The sequence below is a fragment of the Myodes glareolus genome, chromosome 13, assembly GCF_982192425.1.
Source record: "Myodes glareolus chromosome 13, mMyoGla1.1, whole genome shotgun sequence".
Classification (NCBI taxonomy): domain Eukaryota; kingdom Metazoa; phylum Chordata; class Mammalia; order Rodentia; family Cricetidae; genus Myodes; species Myodes glareolus.
In genome coordinates, this window is record NC_142038.1 from 73,911,189 (window position 1) to 73,928,273 (window position 17,085).

Consider the following 17,085-nt stretch of genomic DNA (forward strand, 5'->3'; position numbering starts at 1 on the left):
ATTTTAATAAAACGCTGATTGGCCAGTAGCCAGGCAGGAAGTATAGGCGGGGCAACCAGGCAGGAAGTAGAGGCAGGGTGATGAGAACAGGAGAATTCTGGGATGAGGAAATGATGAGTCTGCAGTCGTCATCCAGACACAGAGGAAGCAAGATGTCACTGCCTTGCTGATGAAAGGTACCAAGTCACAGGGCTAAACAGACAAGAATAATGGGCAAATTTAAGATATAAGAAAGAGTTAATAAAAAGCCTGAGCTAATAGGCTGACCAGTTTATAATTAATATAGACCTCTGTGTGTTTCTTTGGGACTAAAAGGCTGCAGGACTAGGTGGGACAGAAACTTCTGTCAACATAGGACAAGCTGACCTTCTAAACTTGAGTGACTGCCCTGTTTGACCACACTATGTCTCCTTCCTATTGGGATATGAAAGTAAGACCTAGAAACACCCATATGCTAACCTGGGGTGGGTCATGCCAACCCTGCTTTTGCCAACTCCAGCCTGGACATACCCACTTTCTGACCAGAGCTCCAACCCTTTCCATGGACCTGCTTACCTGGTGCTTCTTGACAGAATGAACACATTTATGTGACTAGAAAACAGAAGACAGAAACTGTTTGCTGGGGCAGTGACTTGGCAATCGGGAGCTCTAACTGCTCTTGGAGAGGACCTGTTTAGTTACCATCACCGTGTTCAGTGACTGAGAACTTCCTGTAACTCCAGCTTAGGGAGATCTGGCACCATCTTGTGGCCTCTGAAGGCACCTGCACACACATACACACACACAAAGAGAAACTGACACTACTGAGGAAAATACTGAACACAGAAAGAATACAAGAGTTTCACAATCAATGCACAATCGATGCTATAGGAAGATCCACAAAATAGGGAGGAGGAGGTGAAGACTGAGGAAAATATCAGTATTTTTACAGCCATGAATTTGCCACATTCACTACATTGCTGTTGACTAGAGTAGTGTTTCCAATGGAGAGTTTTATTAAAGTTTTCAAACATTATATTTTATGCATTGTTAGAGAATATAGCGCGAGATGGGAGCTCACATCAATTCAGACGGCACAGAGACTAAAATTGACAGAAGTGATGCCATTGTCTTCAAGAAGATATGGACTGGTTCTGTGATGGTGTGTGTTGCCTTTTCACACGAAATATTTTCCAGAAAGCTTTCTGGAAACTTCGGTGACATAAGGGATACAAAAAGGGATTTACAAAAGAATTGAACCACTGCAGCCAAAAGGCAATGGTGTACCAAACTGATTTGGAGCGCTCCCCTCTGGGATAAATGGAAAGAACAATTGTGGACAGACAATATGGCGCCCAGCAGATGGCAAAAGCACCCAGGAGGATAGCCAGTGACCTGGCTAACTTCCTGCCTCTGAGAAGTTCCATGTACTCCTTTCGGTGAAACGCTGAGGCTTCAGATTGCGAGAAGGAACCCACTTTGAAGACATTGCTATTCATGTGAGTTCTTAAAGACACCAGAAGACTGCTCTTTCTTCGAGGACATTTTGAATGAAGGGATGTGGCTGATTCCTTCGATGCAGGAAGAGGTGTCCTGGAAACGCCCCTAGCTCTGGGTAAGTGTCCAGAGTCACTGGAAGAGGTGGGGATGAACCCCACATGGCTGCAGCACCTATTCAGACTCCCACGCTTCCACAGGCTCCAATAAATCTGCACATTGAAATAGGCCACTGAAATGACAGGGACCAGGAATTCCAAGAATGTTGTAATGGCAAGTATGTACCACTTTGTAACAAAGCCAGGCTCACATTCGTTTGTATCAGTACTGTTCTTCCAAGAGTTCGAAGCTAGAATCATTGGGCCATTTACCAAGAAAGCCAGTATCCAGACAGCAGCCATCTGAGCGACAATCTTCACACTGCCAGTGTGCTTAGTCCTATAGGACACCTACAATAAATCAGACGAGTTAGTTTTGTTTTTAATGAGAATACATGGAGCACATGGAGCATCACGCAGGCACTCACGGGTTCCAGGAACGTGCAAGAGACACATCGATTAACATGGCACTGTAGCTGTGCCCGGCGAGAGGTCAATGGCGACAGAACCTGACTAAGAGGGAAACTTTAATAAATTTCTAGAGAAAACAAAAAATAAAAACACAAAGTTACGTTTTGAACACCATAGCAAGGCCAAGGACACTAAGATGAGAAAGAAATGTTCTCAAAGCCTGGTGTGGTGGCGTGAGTTTTTCATCCTAGCACATGTGCAGTGGGGGCAGGAGGATCCCGAGGCCTCCTGCCAGGAAGTCTAGCCTAATTAGTGAGCTCCAGGCCAAAGAAAGACCTGTCTCAAAGGAGGCAGATGATAGCTGAGGTTGTCTTCCAGCTTCTACACACACTTGCAGGCACACTTGCACACACATGTCACCTGCTCACATATGAACACATACATGTACATACATGAAGATGGTTCACCACATGCATGCATACACAAGTGCATGTACAAATGGATACACAGGCAGAAAGAAAGAAAAGAGAAAGAAAGACAAGAAAAGAAGGGAGGGAGGGAGGGAGAGAGAGGGGGAAAGAAGAAAGGAAGGAAGGAAGGAAGGAAGGAAGGAAGGAAGGAAGGAAGAAGGGAAGGAAGGAAGGAAGTTTTCCTGACTCTAACAGTTACTGAAACTGAACACACCACAGTTCTTTGCAGCCTAGAACGTGACATGTGTTCTCTCCAATAAAACAATGCAATCAGTGTCAAAACCCATCAGAGTGGATAGAGTGTGGGATAATGTTCAATGAACGAAGGCAATGTATTTTTGGGAATTGATATCAATAAACACATACAGAGAAGCATGTGTAGCACATTCTAGGGCAAAACACACTCTGCACCACAGTCACAGTTTTCAGGAGTTGAAGGCCATGGCTTATCCGACTCTGATACTCAGGAAGAGTGTAAATATACTCGGCCATTCACACAGCAATCCCGGGCTTAAGCCAGCAACAGAAAGCTCTTGCACACCTCCCAAGAGACTGTGAACACACAGAAAGGCTCTCAGCTATGTAGGAGAGATGCTCCGGGTGTATGAACACTCCAGGGCACTTCTGCCTGTAAGTGTTTCTGTCATAGCCAAAACTGACAACAGGCCATTGTAGCACGATTAATAAAAACGCACAGACAGAAAAGCAAAACAGCCAGCCACTGGCTCTTACCTCTACCTCAGTCCGAAAACGGTGATCCTGCCTCCAGGAATCCTCAGAATGAGACTGAGGTTAATTTAAGTCATACTAGTTAGTTAATAATAAGCCTGAGCTAATAGACCAAACAGTTTATAATTATTATAAACCTCTGTGTGTTTCTTTGGGACTGAATGGTTACGGGACCAGGCAGGACAGAGACTTTCATCTACAGGCCATGACTGCAGCAAGTGTCGTGTGTGTGTGTGTGTGTGTGTGTGTGTATTTGCTGTGCATGTGCACCCGTATGTGACTTTTCTGAGAGTGACAAGGCCAGGCTTCCACAAGGAAAGATGAAGTTAGGTTCTGTGAGTGAGGGTTACCCTCTGTGATTGTTGTGTCAAACCTGAAATCTTTAAGACTGTCTTTGAACATCTAAAGGTGTATAAAGACCAATCATTCTGAATCAGGAATAAATATCTCCATGAAGATATCAAATCCAGGGTCCTGCACATGCCAGGAAAGTCCTCGACTACTGAGCAACATCCTGGCCATTCATCGTCAAGGCAAGAACTCGCTCTTCAGCTTGGTCTGACCTTGAATTCATTGTCCAGCCCAGACTGCCCTTAAACTCGAGGTTCTCCTGCTTCTGAGTCCTGCAGTGCACACCTGTCACCAAACCAAGAAGGACTTTTTGTTTGGTTTGGTTTTATGTTCATGTATTTTTATGTATATGAGTGTTCTTCCCACACATATGTGTACCACATACATGTGTGGTGATGCCAAAGGTCAGAAGAGGGCATCTGACCCCAGGGACCAAAGTTACATTATCGATGGTTGAGAGTCACAGTGTGGCTACTGGGAACCAAACCAGGCTCCTCTGAAAGAGCAGCGCGTGCAGAAGGAGGTTTCTGTTTGTTGGCATACTGTGGCCACCAGTCTCTCTGAAACTGTGAGATCTGAAAGACTCGTCATTCCAGGCCCCCCCCCAGTCCTCACTTACAGGAAGAGAGGTGTTAGCCACCTCCTTTCATTATCTCTGATTTTCTCTGTAAGTTTTCAAGTTTTGGTGTACATGTTTCCTATTTCTAAAGAGAAGTAGGGTGAACCTTTGATTCAGTGCACATGCATGCCAACAGCTGTCAGCAAGAGGATGTGATGAGTAATTTTTAATGTTTTTTTTTAACTATAAAGAAATGTGACTGCACTGTCACCAAACTGCTGGCATTTCTGAGAGTAAGCGCAGAAGAGAGCTGACCAAAACGGTACTGACCACAAGCTTCCACGCACAGCCCACTCTTTTACCTTCTCCTTCTCATGACACTAATTAATACATCTCTTACACTAAGTCTAATGGTTATGAAGATGGGAACAATACCCAGATGGTCATGAAACTGCATTTAGTTTTTTTAATTGCTCTGTTCAGCCTTAGTAATGGCATAAAGCAATATGCTTAGAGATGCCCTCTCTCTTTCGTTATGCATAAGGCTGATTGAGATAATGGCCATCCGAGGGACTTGAGAAGAGGGTACCAATCTCATCATCTCTTCATCCCTGGGAGCAGTCTTGACAGATGACAGTCCAAGCATTGTTGGAGCCTAGACCCAGCTGATGAGTGACCTCTCTGAAATCAATCTAACCATCTACAAAACATGTACATTATTCAGGATATTTTTCCCTGCCCTGCCTCCTTCCCTACCCCAGTAAAAGAACCAAACATTCTGTCAGTCATATTCCATTTGGGAGACAGGGAGGCCCACTGGAGCATTCTGGAATTAGTAATGAGATGAGTTCCTGTGTTCAGCTGCATTGAAGACACCTCTAGACAACATTGTGGCCATCTGTGTTGATGTTTCATTTTCAAAATTATGGTCTTCAAAATTTCTACTTCCCAGGTCCAGGTCCCTGTTTCCTGTCACGGTATCCTCTACTTACAGCTACCACAAAACTGAGAGTGCTCAGGAGTCGTGGGTTTATCCAAACAAAGAACAAGAACCCTCTTAGCTGCCCTGCCATTGCTCACAGTTTCATGTGTAGGCTCTGCCTGCACTCAGCTCTGTTCCGGGAATGAGGTCCAGCCCCTATGTCTTAGCCTTCACCGCCAGAGAATTCCTTAGAACAAAACTAGGGTGAGCACATGCTCATGCGGGCACACACACACACACACACACACACACACACACACACACACACTTCCTCTCTGGGTATCACCTCTTTGCAGCTCCATCAGCTAACTAGATATCATGCTGTCCTTTCTGTGCCCCACTAACCTGAGAACAGGCTCAGAATCTTGGCCAACCAGTGGAGAAATCCGAGCCCCCCCCAGGAAAGGTTTAAGGGGTGGGCTGGCTGCAAAGATGCCCAGGAATAGCACTGTGCCTTCCCGGATCTACATCCACCTGTAACTCCAGCTCCAGGGTGACCTGAAGCCCCCCCGCTGGCCTCCTCAGGCAAGTGCACTCATAGCCACATACTACACAGATGTACAGATACATAATTAAAAATTGTTAAAGGATTTATAAAGAGTTTAAAAAACCACCTTGAAAATTTTAAAGTACAAATGAGAAATGTTCTGATTTAACATGGCTTTTAAACACTTTACTCCTAAAGCAAGATATATGCTTTTTCCAACATAGCCAGCTAACTGCACAGAAGAATTCACTGGACAGTGGTTGCCTTTATGCTGTATGAAGCCCTCTGCTCACGCCTTTCAGCTTTTTCTCTAGTCTTTTCTGTTCTTCTCCATTCTGTATTACTTTAATAGATAAAAAGGAAAAGGAAAAACAAAAACCAACTGGTTACAACCCACTCAACCCTAGGACAAGTCCAGCCTTTGGAAAACAGTGACACTATTGGCATCTGCAGCATCAACAGAAACATCCCCAGTGCACTGACACGGAGGAGGCCACGGCAGCCAGCAGTCAGCTGACTGTGTTGACCCATACAGACTGCGGCTGACACAGGAGAGGCCAGGGCAGCCAGCAGAGTCAGCTGACTGTGTTCACCCATACAGACTGCAGTGCTGACACAGGAGAGGTCCAGGGCAGCCAGCAGTCAGCTGACTGTGTTGACCCATACAGACTGTGGCTGACACAGGAGAGGCGAGGGCAGCCAGCAGAGTCAGCTGACTGTCCTGACCTATCCATTTTACTCTTTTTCCTGGCCAAATTGTAGTTCAGCTAGAGACCACATTTCCAAACTCCCTTTGTAGTGAGGTGGCATTATGGAACCAAGTCCCACCAATGAGATATGAATAGAAATAACAATGAATCTTTACCACTTGTTTAAAAATAAAATCCCTTCCTGTGGACTTTTCTTCTAGAATAGAAACCAGAGTACCAACAGTCAAACTTTTATCAGGCAGAGGGTAATGGCCTAGAGTAAAGTCATCACACTATTGTCTACGAAACAAATCTGGCCCACCACTTGTTTCTATAAATAAAGTTTTATCAGCACCTAACCAGTACACTGCCCTCCATACACACACCCCATAAATCACAGGTGCTACAAAACTGAAAATATTTACTCTTGGGCCCTGCCGGGATAATAAATGTTTGCTGCTCCCTGACCTATAGTGGGCAGGGCCACCCTGTTAATGAGGGGCTGGGAGGTCCCAGGATGTTCTCCTGGAGTGGAACTTTCTATCTTTTCCAGAATATTCTGTGAGAGCATAAGAAATTTGTCTATAAAATACTGCTTGAGCAGCAGTATTGTAGAATCTCTTTGTTCCAAAGTTATCTTTCATCTAATCTAATTTCTTGCTGTGTTGGGTCCTCACTGGTAGGAGCGTCCAAGTCCTCTCAGCACTGCCAGCACAGTATTTGGTCAACACTACAGAATCCAAATATTTAATTCTCCATCTTAGCATTTAGCAGAGTGAACCATACAATGGTCCCCCAAAGCTCTGAGATCCTAAGATCCAGGAGTAAATGAAATCAGAGACTGAAAATAAGGGCTGGAGAACTTGTTCAGTGGGGCGAGCACTTGACAGACAAGCATGAGGACCTGAGTTCAGATCTTCAGAACCCATGTGGAGCAAGCCTCCAGTGCAGCATCTGGAACATCAGCACTCCCAAGGGGAAACAGGAGTCAGGCACACACAAAAGCCCAGAAGGGCACAGGCAGGCTAGCCTGGCATACACATGGAAAAACAACATAGCAACCCTAGCTCAACAGGGTGAAGCTAAGTCCAACAGCTTAGGCTGTCCTCTGACCTCTGCTCCGTGTGTGTGTGTACACACTCACACACACACGAGAGAGAGAGAGAGAGAGACAGAGACAGAGACAAGAGAGATTTATTCTTCTCTAACACATTATATCCCAACCACAGTTTCCCCTCCCTCCACTCTTCCCAGTTCCACCCTCCCCTCCCTCCCCTCCTTCAGATCCACTCCTCCTCCCTTATTTTTAAGACCACAAATCACTGCCCCACATTTCTGTGAGTTCTTTCTACCCATGCCCTATTTTCTCCTTCCTTCAGTTGCTGGGAGATTTATTTTGCTTCAGAATTTCTTCTAAGCCACCAGTAGGCTCCGGATTTCGGCTGAGTTCAGCTTTCTTGTCACACATCCTGCTGTGTTTCCTGTCTCCTGTGCTCAAACTGATTTGCTCACCTACTCATTCCTGGAATCTTTCTAGTTGCCCAGAAAGTTCTATCCTGAGGAAAATATCTGGGTCTCAACTTGTCCGTGAGGATGAACCCAAGACTTCCAAGCTACTGAACACTCACTCAATCTGGTGCTTCTCACAGCTAACCATGAATTTTCTTTGGTCCTTTTCCTCCCATTTCAAACACTCATAGGGAGAGTTAGCAAGTCCGCACACAATAAAAGCCAGTGAGGACTTTAGGCCAGATATCAAAAGAATGAAGAGTTTCAAATTTGTTCAGATCCCTTGGATTCATCCCCAACATTTCCAGTACATGACATATGTAAGGCGTAGGAACCCAGAATTCACAACGATATGATCTTCTATGGAAAGTGAGTTAACATTGTGACTTACAGCGTTTGACACTGACTGGTATCGATCGTAGCTAATGAGGACAATATTGTAGACAGATGCTGTACACAAAAGATAGTCAATAATGAGCCAAAACGTGCAGATTTCACTTCCAAAATCCCAGGAAAACACTGTGTGAGGGATGTACAGAGGGATGGAGATCGCACCTGCACAGGGAGGAAATGAATTAAAAAACAATGTTGGACCAGCAAGATGGCTAAGTCACTAAAGATACTTACCACCAGTCTTGACAAATCCCAAACCCAAATGACACAAGGAGAGCCCTAACTCCTGCAAGTTGTGCTCAAACCTACTCTTGAATAAACTGGCATGCTATCATACACACACACACACACACACACACACACACACACACACACACACACACTCAATAAATATATAATCAATTTTTAATTAAAAACAGTTCACATCACTGACTACAAAAAAGCTATATTCTCATGTATCTGTCACAGAATGGCATGCCTGAATTCACTGAAAATAGCTTAGTTATCACTAGAATTCGATAACCGTCCTCTAAAGATGTTTATGGAAAACCTTGGTTTTCAGCATGGGAGGATGGCGAGGCCTGGAAACTTTTAGGGGATAGAGCTTACTGTGAGGTTTTTAGGTCAAAGGTGTGGAACAGAGTTCTGCCAGCTTCCCACCCTTTCTGGTTCTAGGTGTAAGTGCTCACTCACACGCCCGTTGCCATCCGCCACTGTCGGGAGCCGAAGCAGTAGGCCACCCAAATCTGAATTTGAACTCCCAAACCGTGATCTAATATTTTTCCTTCTAAGTTCTTTGCCTAGGATATTTTTGTAGTAACGCTGTGCCAGCAAAGCTATAAATGAAAACGTTAGTTTTTGCCCCCGTGCACTCTTTAGATCACAAACAGCTACTGTGAGGGCTCCTACGACTCCCAGGTAGAGTACATGTTCTAACCATACTTCCATCAAAAGTCATCTGTGTGCATTTGTGACCCAACCCAAACATGGTGGGTCACCCCTCCCACAGCACAGCACCCCCTATATTTTCCATCCCTTCCTCTTTGCCAACATTGTTCTTCCCAGAGCGTCTTCCTCTTTATGTCTCTGTGCTGGAGATCAAATCTCGGGCCTTAACTAGGCACATACTGCTCTCCTCCTGGCCTCCTCTTCACTATGGAACTGCATGTATTTCTGTCACTCTTCCTGCAAATCTAAACATCCACTTCCTCCAAGGCCTCTAGAGGCTCTTGGGCTGAGGTGATCCCTCTGCCACTCTCAGCAACTTTGTCATTGTTTTCAAGGGTTTTGTACGTGTTAATTACACACACTAAAAAGTTTCATTATGACATTATCATGTATGAAAATAATGCTTTCTTATAGTGTTATCTTCCCCATCCATCCTCTCCCAAATCAGGCCCTCTTCTCTCTCTCTTTCTCTCTCTCTCTCTCTCTCTCTCTCTCTCTCTCTCTCTCTTTCTCTCTCTCTTCTCTCTGTGTGTATGTCTCTCTTGCTGTCTTTTGTGCATGTGTGTGCACATGCAATTGTGCATGCACGAGTATACATATGAATGCACATGGATGCAGGTCCACTCACCTAGGCAGGGGCACATGTGGAGACCATGAGATAATGTCAGAATATCTTTCTCAGTTACTTCTCAACCTTAAGTTTTGCGATAGGATCTCTGGTTGAACCTGGGGCTCACTGCTTAACCCAGACTGGCTAAGGAACAAGTCCTGGAATCCTCTTGCATTTGCTTCCCAATGTAGCATTGGTGTCACAGGCAAGCACTGCTACGCCCAGTGTTTACATGAATCCTGGGACCTGAAATCAGGTCTGCACACTCAGTGAGAGAGCAGTGCACCCCGAATCACCTCTCCAGCCCTTCCATGTGTTTAACTTCGCCATTTTCTCTTTTCTCTGTACTACTTGTATTCTGCTTGATATCATGGTCATCATTTCATTTGTCTTTCCTGGAGATTAAAACCCTGTCACAGACCAATGTTGTTTGTGGTCCTTATTGGCCGTACAATGTCTTGTGCATTCAGCTTAATAACAGCTGATGTGTGTCGGTGACCACATGTCAGACATCACGTATTATCTCACAAAAAAAGAAATTAAACGGAACAAACATGATCTCATTTAAACATAGACACAGAAAGTAAACTGTCCTCTAACTCATCCCTACAGAAACTTGGTGAGTTAGGAAGCAGGCAGGTTTAACAATTAAAGAGCCTAGTGTAACAATTAAAGGGCACAGCAGCAATCTTAGCATTTGGGAGGCAGAGTCAGGAGTGTTATGGTGAGTTTGAAGTTAGCCTGGAGTAAAAGGAGACCCTTTCTCAGAAAATAAACAAAAACAGTTAAGGAAACTAATAACTGAGAAAGGAGACACAAAGCAAGATCCAGTCAGCTGGTGGGCTACAAAAGAGGCCCTGAAGATCAGAACTCTTAGGAAGCTACAGTTGTCCTTGACAATGACCAAAAAGCAATTCAGCCATGGTGATTGTGCCCAGCGCTGACACGGCTGGCCAGGGAATGGCTATACTGGACTGCCAGCTCTTTGGTGCCAATCAGACAGCTGTCACTACTTGCTGGGGATGTGATCTTTTCTGTGGCTGAAACCTGATTCTGCCGTGTGTCTGCATATTTGATCAGCCCTGGCAGACCTGGTCCTGCTCTGTGTGAGAAGTAAATTCATTGATCACAAAGAGCAATAGCAAGGGGACAGAGAGCAAAGGTGAGCAGAGGGAAACAAGCCCTGCCCTCTCTCCACGGGGCAGGCACTAGGCTGCAGCAAGGAGGGCAGAACTTGGTGTTTGGACCTGCATTTGCATCCAGATGGGAGACAGGACCACACGGAGGAAGAACTGGGTGGTCAGTGCTTTTACAATACTAGAGATAGACCCACATGTAGACAAGTGTTCTACCATTGACCGTATTCCCAGACCTGCTTCAGTGAAGATAGACCCACATGTAGACAACTGGTCTACCATTGACCTGTATTCCCAGACCCACTCTTACTGTCATTTTGAGACAGAGCCTAAACAAAGTTGCCAAGGCTGGCCTTGAACTCACTCTGTAGCGAAAGCAGGCTGAGATCTTGGGAGTCCTCGTAGAGCAGTGCCCCAGTGGCTGGGGTTACAGGCATCACCAACTGTCTTCCATTCCCACGTGTAGTTCAAAGAACATGCTGGATTTACGTTTCAGCTATGGGGGAATGTGGTTTTATGTGGGGTTTAGTTTATTAACAGGATCTCACTATCTAGGCCAGGCTGCCTTCAAATTCACTGTGTGGCTTGGGCTGTCCTAGAACCTGTGATCCTCCTGCCTTAGCCTTCCTCCTGGCCTGGGGCTGAGATCACTGGCATACACTGCCAACCTCGGCTCTTTGCTTTTAATGATCAGTAAGCTTCCCTGTGGCGACTTTTACATCATCAGGCAGGGAGCAGAAGGGCAAGAGGGCCAACTATGGCAGAAAGTAGAGCCCCAACTTTACCTGAGATAAAGTACCTCAAACTGAAACGTTCGTATTTCGGTCCATCGTGTGATTTTCAATGCTCCCAACATGCATACTTGCCACCTCTACACTTGCTTCTTCCACGGGAGAAGTGGAACCACTAGACATGACTGACTTAGAGATTAAGGAGGGAGATCTGAGGGAGATTCTTTTCCATGATCTTTCTGAATTCTATGAAAGAGGAAGTATGTGCTAAGGTTTCTAGAAACAGTTTTAAATAATAGCTGGCTTAGAGCACACTAGTGTGTTCCTGGGGGAGGGTTGTGTGTGTGTGCATGCATGTGTGTCTGTGTGTGTGTTTCTGTCTCTGTGTGTCTATGTGTGTGTGTGTCTATATGTGTGTGTGTCTGTGTGTCTCTGTGTATGTACCTATGTGTGTGTGTGTCTGTGTGTGTGTGTTTGTGTCTCTGTGTGTCTATGTGTGTGTGTGTCTGTGTGTGTGTGTTTGTGTCTCTGTGTGTCTATGTGTGTGTGTGTCTGTGTGTCTCTGTGTATGTGCCTATGTGTGTGTGTGTCTGTGTGTGTGTGTTTGTGTCTCTGTGTGTCTATGTGTGTGTGTGTGTCTATATGTGTCTGTGTGTGTGTCTATATGTGTGTGTGTCTGTGTGTCTCTGTGTATGTGCCTATGTGTGTGTGTGTCTGTGTTTGTACCTGTACCAGTGCACAGGCCAGAAAACCACATGGGCAGTGGTCTCCTAGGGGCCATCTCCTCTATTTTTGAAGACAGTGTCTCTCGCTGAACCTGGAGCTCCCTGATTTGGCTGAATGAGGCAGGTCAGCAAATCCATCTGCCCCTCAGCTGCTTTTCTTCCAAGCCACTCACTCCAGCCTTTGGCTCACGCACACCGCACACCTTCCTCCTCACATCCTTCCAGCTTGATTCTTCTGGGCATACTCTTCCCTCAGAGAGCTGCTTCTGCTCGGGTGTGTTCTCAACCAGCGAGCCTTCCATCTTTACACTGAAATCCCCCCTCTTCTCCCTCCACTGCCCTCTCCCTCACTCTCATCTTGCTATATTTTTCTTGTCACCTCTAAAACACTACATACTTTTAGTTACTTACGCCGTGAATTGTATCTCCCTGGTCTCACGCCTGGTAGAAACAGAAGTGCCCTGAGGGTAAGAAGCTTTGCCTGTCTTTTAGCTTTGACTCGGGTAACTGTTTCAGAGTGAACTGAGGACAGCGGGAAGGCGAGTTTCCCTTAAAACTGACACCAACCTGGCACTGCCCTTCTGTCTGAGCTACAGAGCTGCTCTGCCCTCCTTCAGCAACAGCAAGCAAGTGGTGAGAGGAACTACTGGTCACATGGATCCAGGGGATTCCATCTCTTAAGACAGGGAGTGCACAAGGTGCTGGGGACTGCGTGCTCACTGGCTCCCTGCCTTACATGCAGACACTTTAAGACTTGGAGCAGCTGTAGAGAGAGAGATGGAACCTCTAAAAGAAAAACTAAGGGTAAATGCCGTAGGGTGAGACCCTGACTTTTATCCACACAAAAGGGGACAACAGAGAAGTTGCCTCTCTTCGCAGTCATCCCTAGAGGGCAGGATGAAGAGAAAAGTAATGGGGAAGCAAAACTTCACCAGGAACCAAATTTGCTAGAACCTTGACCTGAGACATCTCTGCCTCCAGACAGTCTGAATACAAACTCCTGGGGCTTAAGCTTCCAGCCAGTGGGTTTTTTGTTTTGGTTTGGTTTGGTTTTTGTTATTGTTTTTAACCAGATAGGGTTTTTCTATAGCTTTGGAGCCTGAACTAGAACTCACTCTGTAGACCAGGCTGTCCTTGAACTCACAGAGATCCACCTGCCTCTGCCTCACACTTTTTTTTTTGATAAAGAGTTTCACTATATAGCCCTAGCTGGCCTTGAATTTAGAAATCTACCTGCCTCTGCCTCCCCAAAGCTAGGATTAAAGGCATAGCCTACCAATCCCAGTCTGTGTGCACACACACGTTTTGAAAAGAAATAGAAGTCCTGCTTGGTCTGCTCACGACATCATTCAGCAGAAAGAAGCTGTTCTTTGCCAACCCACGCAAGGGTGGAAGGAACCACATCCACAGGGCCACTTCTCAGAAGCAGGCCACAGCTCCCGCTAGGGTACTCAAACCCCAAATGGAGACACCTCCTTATTGTTAACCTTGGACCAGACACAGAGACACTCATTCTTATCTGAAACCACCTTGGTTTGAAAGCTCACAGTTCAAGGCTCTCTTATCTCTCAGCCTCACCCTTCCCTAAGTCGGAGTTCCCAGCGCCTCAGCCATTCTGGGCCAAAGTGCATCATCTCTTTTAAAAGCTAAATGTTACCTAAGGTCCTATGAGTCTGTGAAGGAAGAAGACAGTGGTGATGTGTGTTTTTATAGGAGTCCATTGTCTTGAAGGACCCCAACTCGATTTAACTACAGTTATACCGTTTTGCAGAGGTTCACAGATAACTAGCTCAGGACCTCCTGGAATGCTGAGCAAATAACAAGCTCCATTAAAGGCCTCCGCTGAGCAAAGATACCTGAGGTTAGAGCAAGGACAGCCTTATCAGGCTGCAAGACAGGGAATTTATGAACTGGCCATAGAAACAAAGAAAGAGAGAATTGCGAGGCCTGAGTCACGTATAAAGCAGGGCTCTCACGAGTCAGGAGCTGAGCAATCAGACATCTGGTCGCCAGCCAGGAAAGGGGAAGGCAGGATGAGAGGAACAATAAACCGCTGAGCAGTCCCCTCATTGTTATCTAGGTTAAGAATTTACCACCCTGCATCTCGCTTCTGTAAACCTCGCTTTTTGCTCTCCTATAAAAACCCCTCACCCCCAACCTGCGGCGCGCAAGTCCTCCGAGAGACTTGGTCGCCCCAGGTACCTGTGTATCCAATAAACCTCTTGCTGCTTGCATCCGGCTGCGTGTTTTCGACTGATCTTTGGGCATGGGGTCTCTCCCAAGGGAAGACGCCCACGGGAGTCTTTCAGTCTGTGCCTATACACACTCGTAAATTCACACGTGTAGGGTGAGCACAAAGAACAATGTAAAAGGATCTGTGTCTAGCTGAAATATTAGCCGGAGAGGCAAAATGGAAGAGAGAAAGTGGCAAGATTGTTGATTTAAATCACACACACTAGCATGAGGCCCTTCTACCACTGTCAGAAGAAAGCGGGAATGTTAGATTGGTTAGTTCCCGCCATCTGTGGCCTCTCATTTCTATTCTTGGTAAGCTCCATTCCACACTGGCATTACTATCTGAAGGTCCTCACCATACGAAGTCCAACTTCAGCCCTTGTTTCCTCCATCCAACCATTTGAAGAGCAGTCAATCTGCTGTGCACACTCAGGAAAACACACACAGTGACTGTGGATTGGGCCATGGTTGGGTCTTGGAATTCTCTCCCCCATCTCTATTTCTAGAAATCCTATCTGAATCTCAGAGTTGCTCTTGGGATACCACCATCCTGTAACCAAGTGTGCCCCATCTGCCCCCTCATATCCACAGCTCTCTGTGCATCGCCATGGAGCCTCCCAGTGCTCCACACTCCAACAGTCCTGTGAACTCATCTTACATCCTCTGTCACTGAAGAAAGAGATGAACTCCCTCTTCTGTGGATTCTCTGATTACTTAACAGCATGTGAGTGCCCAATTATGTTAGTGTGGGCTGTGTATGTATGATACAGATACTGGTGAACTCGGCGTAAGTGGAAATGTCTGTCAAGGAGTCCAAGAGAAAGGACGAGCACTTGTAACAACACAGTGTTTGGGCATCCTCTTCAGAGTTCATCCTCCGAGTTGGACTTTAATATAAACACAAGTTTCATACAGCTATGCAGAAAAATAGTGTGGCCATCCCAAGAGAAAGTCTCCCGGCCCCTCTAAGATGCATCAGTCCTCTGAAGTACTTGGTCCACGAGTTTTGTGAAAGGAGGCAAGCATGCCTCATCAGCCCAGCAAACAGAGCACTGCGCTCACAGAAATGGTAACCACAAGAAAGTGAAACGAGTTTTTAAAAATATTTTAAAGAAAGATGAATCTGATGTCTGTGAGCCCTTGGAATCGCTGCTGCCATGGTGCCCTGTTGCGTGCAGAGCAGCTGCCGCTGGGTGTGTGCGATTCTGTGCTACGCAGTGCGCTGGGGGCTGCTCCACAGCTCATCCCACTTCCTGGCCATGCTGGCTCCCAGCAGATATGTGACTCCTGCCACTTCAGCACTGGATACAAAGGGAACTGTACTTGCTTAGGAAAGTATATGTATAAGTCTAAACATGTTAGAAAATAGTTCTGAGAACAAGCTAACGGTGACAATAAATAATTCTAGAACTATTCTGGACTCATTTAGTCTATAAAAAAATAAACTGTTTTCAGAGCAAACTTCCCCTATTAGCCATGTGCACAGAATTCCCTTTAGAGTGGCATAACCACCCTCTGCTGCGTTCTAACACTTTAGTTTTTCTTCTTAGCCCCTTCCGATCCGTACAGTCCATGAAATAACAAGACCTTAAGGTTTTAGAAATGAATGAGAGCCTGAAAAGACTATTCGAAATAAAAACACGTAACTTACCCACGAAGAAGTCTGAAATAGCCAAATTAAGTAGAAAATAATTACTTCGATGTCTAAGGTTTTTGTCCACCACAAAGGCTAAAATGACCACAGCATTGCCCAACATTATAGCAAAAGCAAGCAGGGACATGAAAAGGGCCAAGGAGACTTTTGCAGTCAGTGTCAAGGTGCCAGAGCTGTTAGCTGTCAGCGTCATGCCGAATGATGGTCAGCACGGCAAATCCACCTGGCTGGGCAGTTCTAACAAGCCTGCTTCCCAGGCAGGGGCCTCCACATATATAGAGTCTCCCACTCAAAACAACACCTTCGAATAGAATGATGTTTCACACGACTTCCTGACTATTGATAACGATCAACTTGTGGCTGCAATTTCCCTTTAACTGACACTGAAAATGTGTTTCCACAAAAACAACAAAATGTTTCGTCTTAAGAAATGCAATGGGTTCATATCTATTTCCTAGGGAGAGAGCAATATTATATAGCATCTACAAAACATGATTTATACATCTTATGAGCCATAATCTGGGGTTGAGGAAAATACCCAGCTGAAAATTTTCTTCTGACCACAAAGGGAGAGGAGGGCAGAGGACAGTCCTCCCTGGCAGATAGCATTAAGGAAATGCTTGCAGAAGTCTTCAGAGCTGGTCAGGAAAGGGAAATGAAGTCAAAATCTAACAATCTTTCTGGATCAAAGGAATAGAGTTGAGAGCTGAGAGAACCAGAGGGTGATATGAACTTCAGAGAAGCCCAGAAAAGCTCGAAGTGTCCTCCATATTGCTCTTCACCTGAGTGCTGAGCAGGAGAATATAGAGGGAACTTCTGTAGCAGCAGCAAGGACAACCAGAGAAAAGGGGAAAGGATGGTACCCAGTGCTTCCATGAGGCTGGACACTGGG

The 17,085-nt window shown here is 45.7% G+C and overlaps 1 protein-coding gene across 1 annotated transcript; it reads right to left on the reverse strand.

Annotated features, from left to right (window-relative positions):
* Positions 1-972: 972 nt before the first annotated feature.
* On the reverse strand, positions 973-16,485 carry Hrh4 (histamine receptor H4). The gene is made up of 3 exons (XM_048447925.3): positions 16,191-16,485; positions 8,153-8,316; positions 973-1,925 (listed from the first exon to the last, which is right to left on the reverse strand). Exons 1-3 carry the CDS (start codon positions 16,384-16,386, stop codon positions 1,113-1,115), a joined length of 1,173 nt encoding a protein of 390 aa, XP_048303882.1. The 5' UTR covers positions 16,387-16,485; the 3' UTR covers positions 973-1,112.
* Positions 16,486-17,085: the final 600 nt, after the last annotated feature.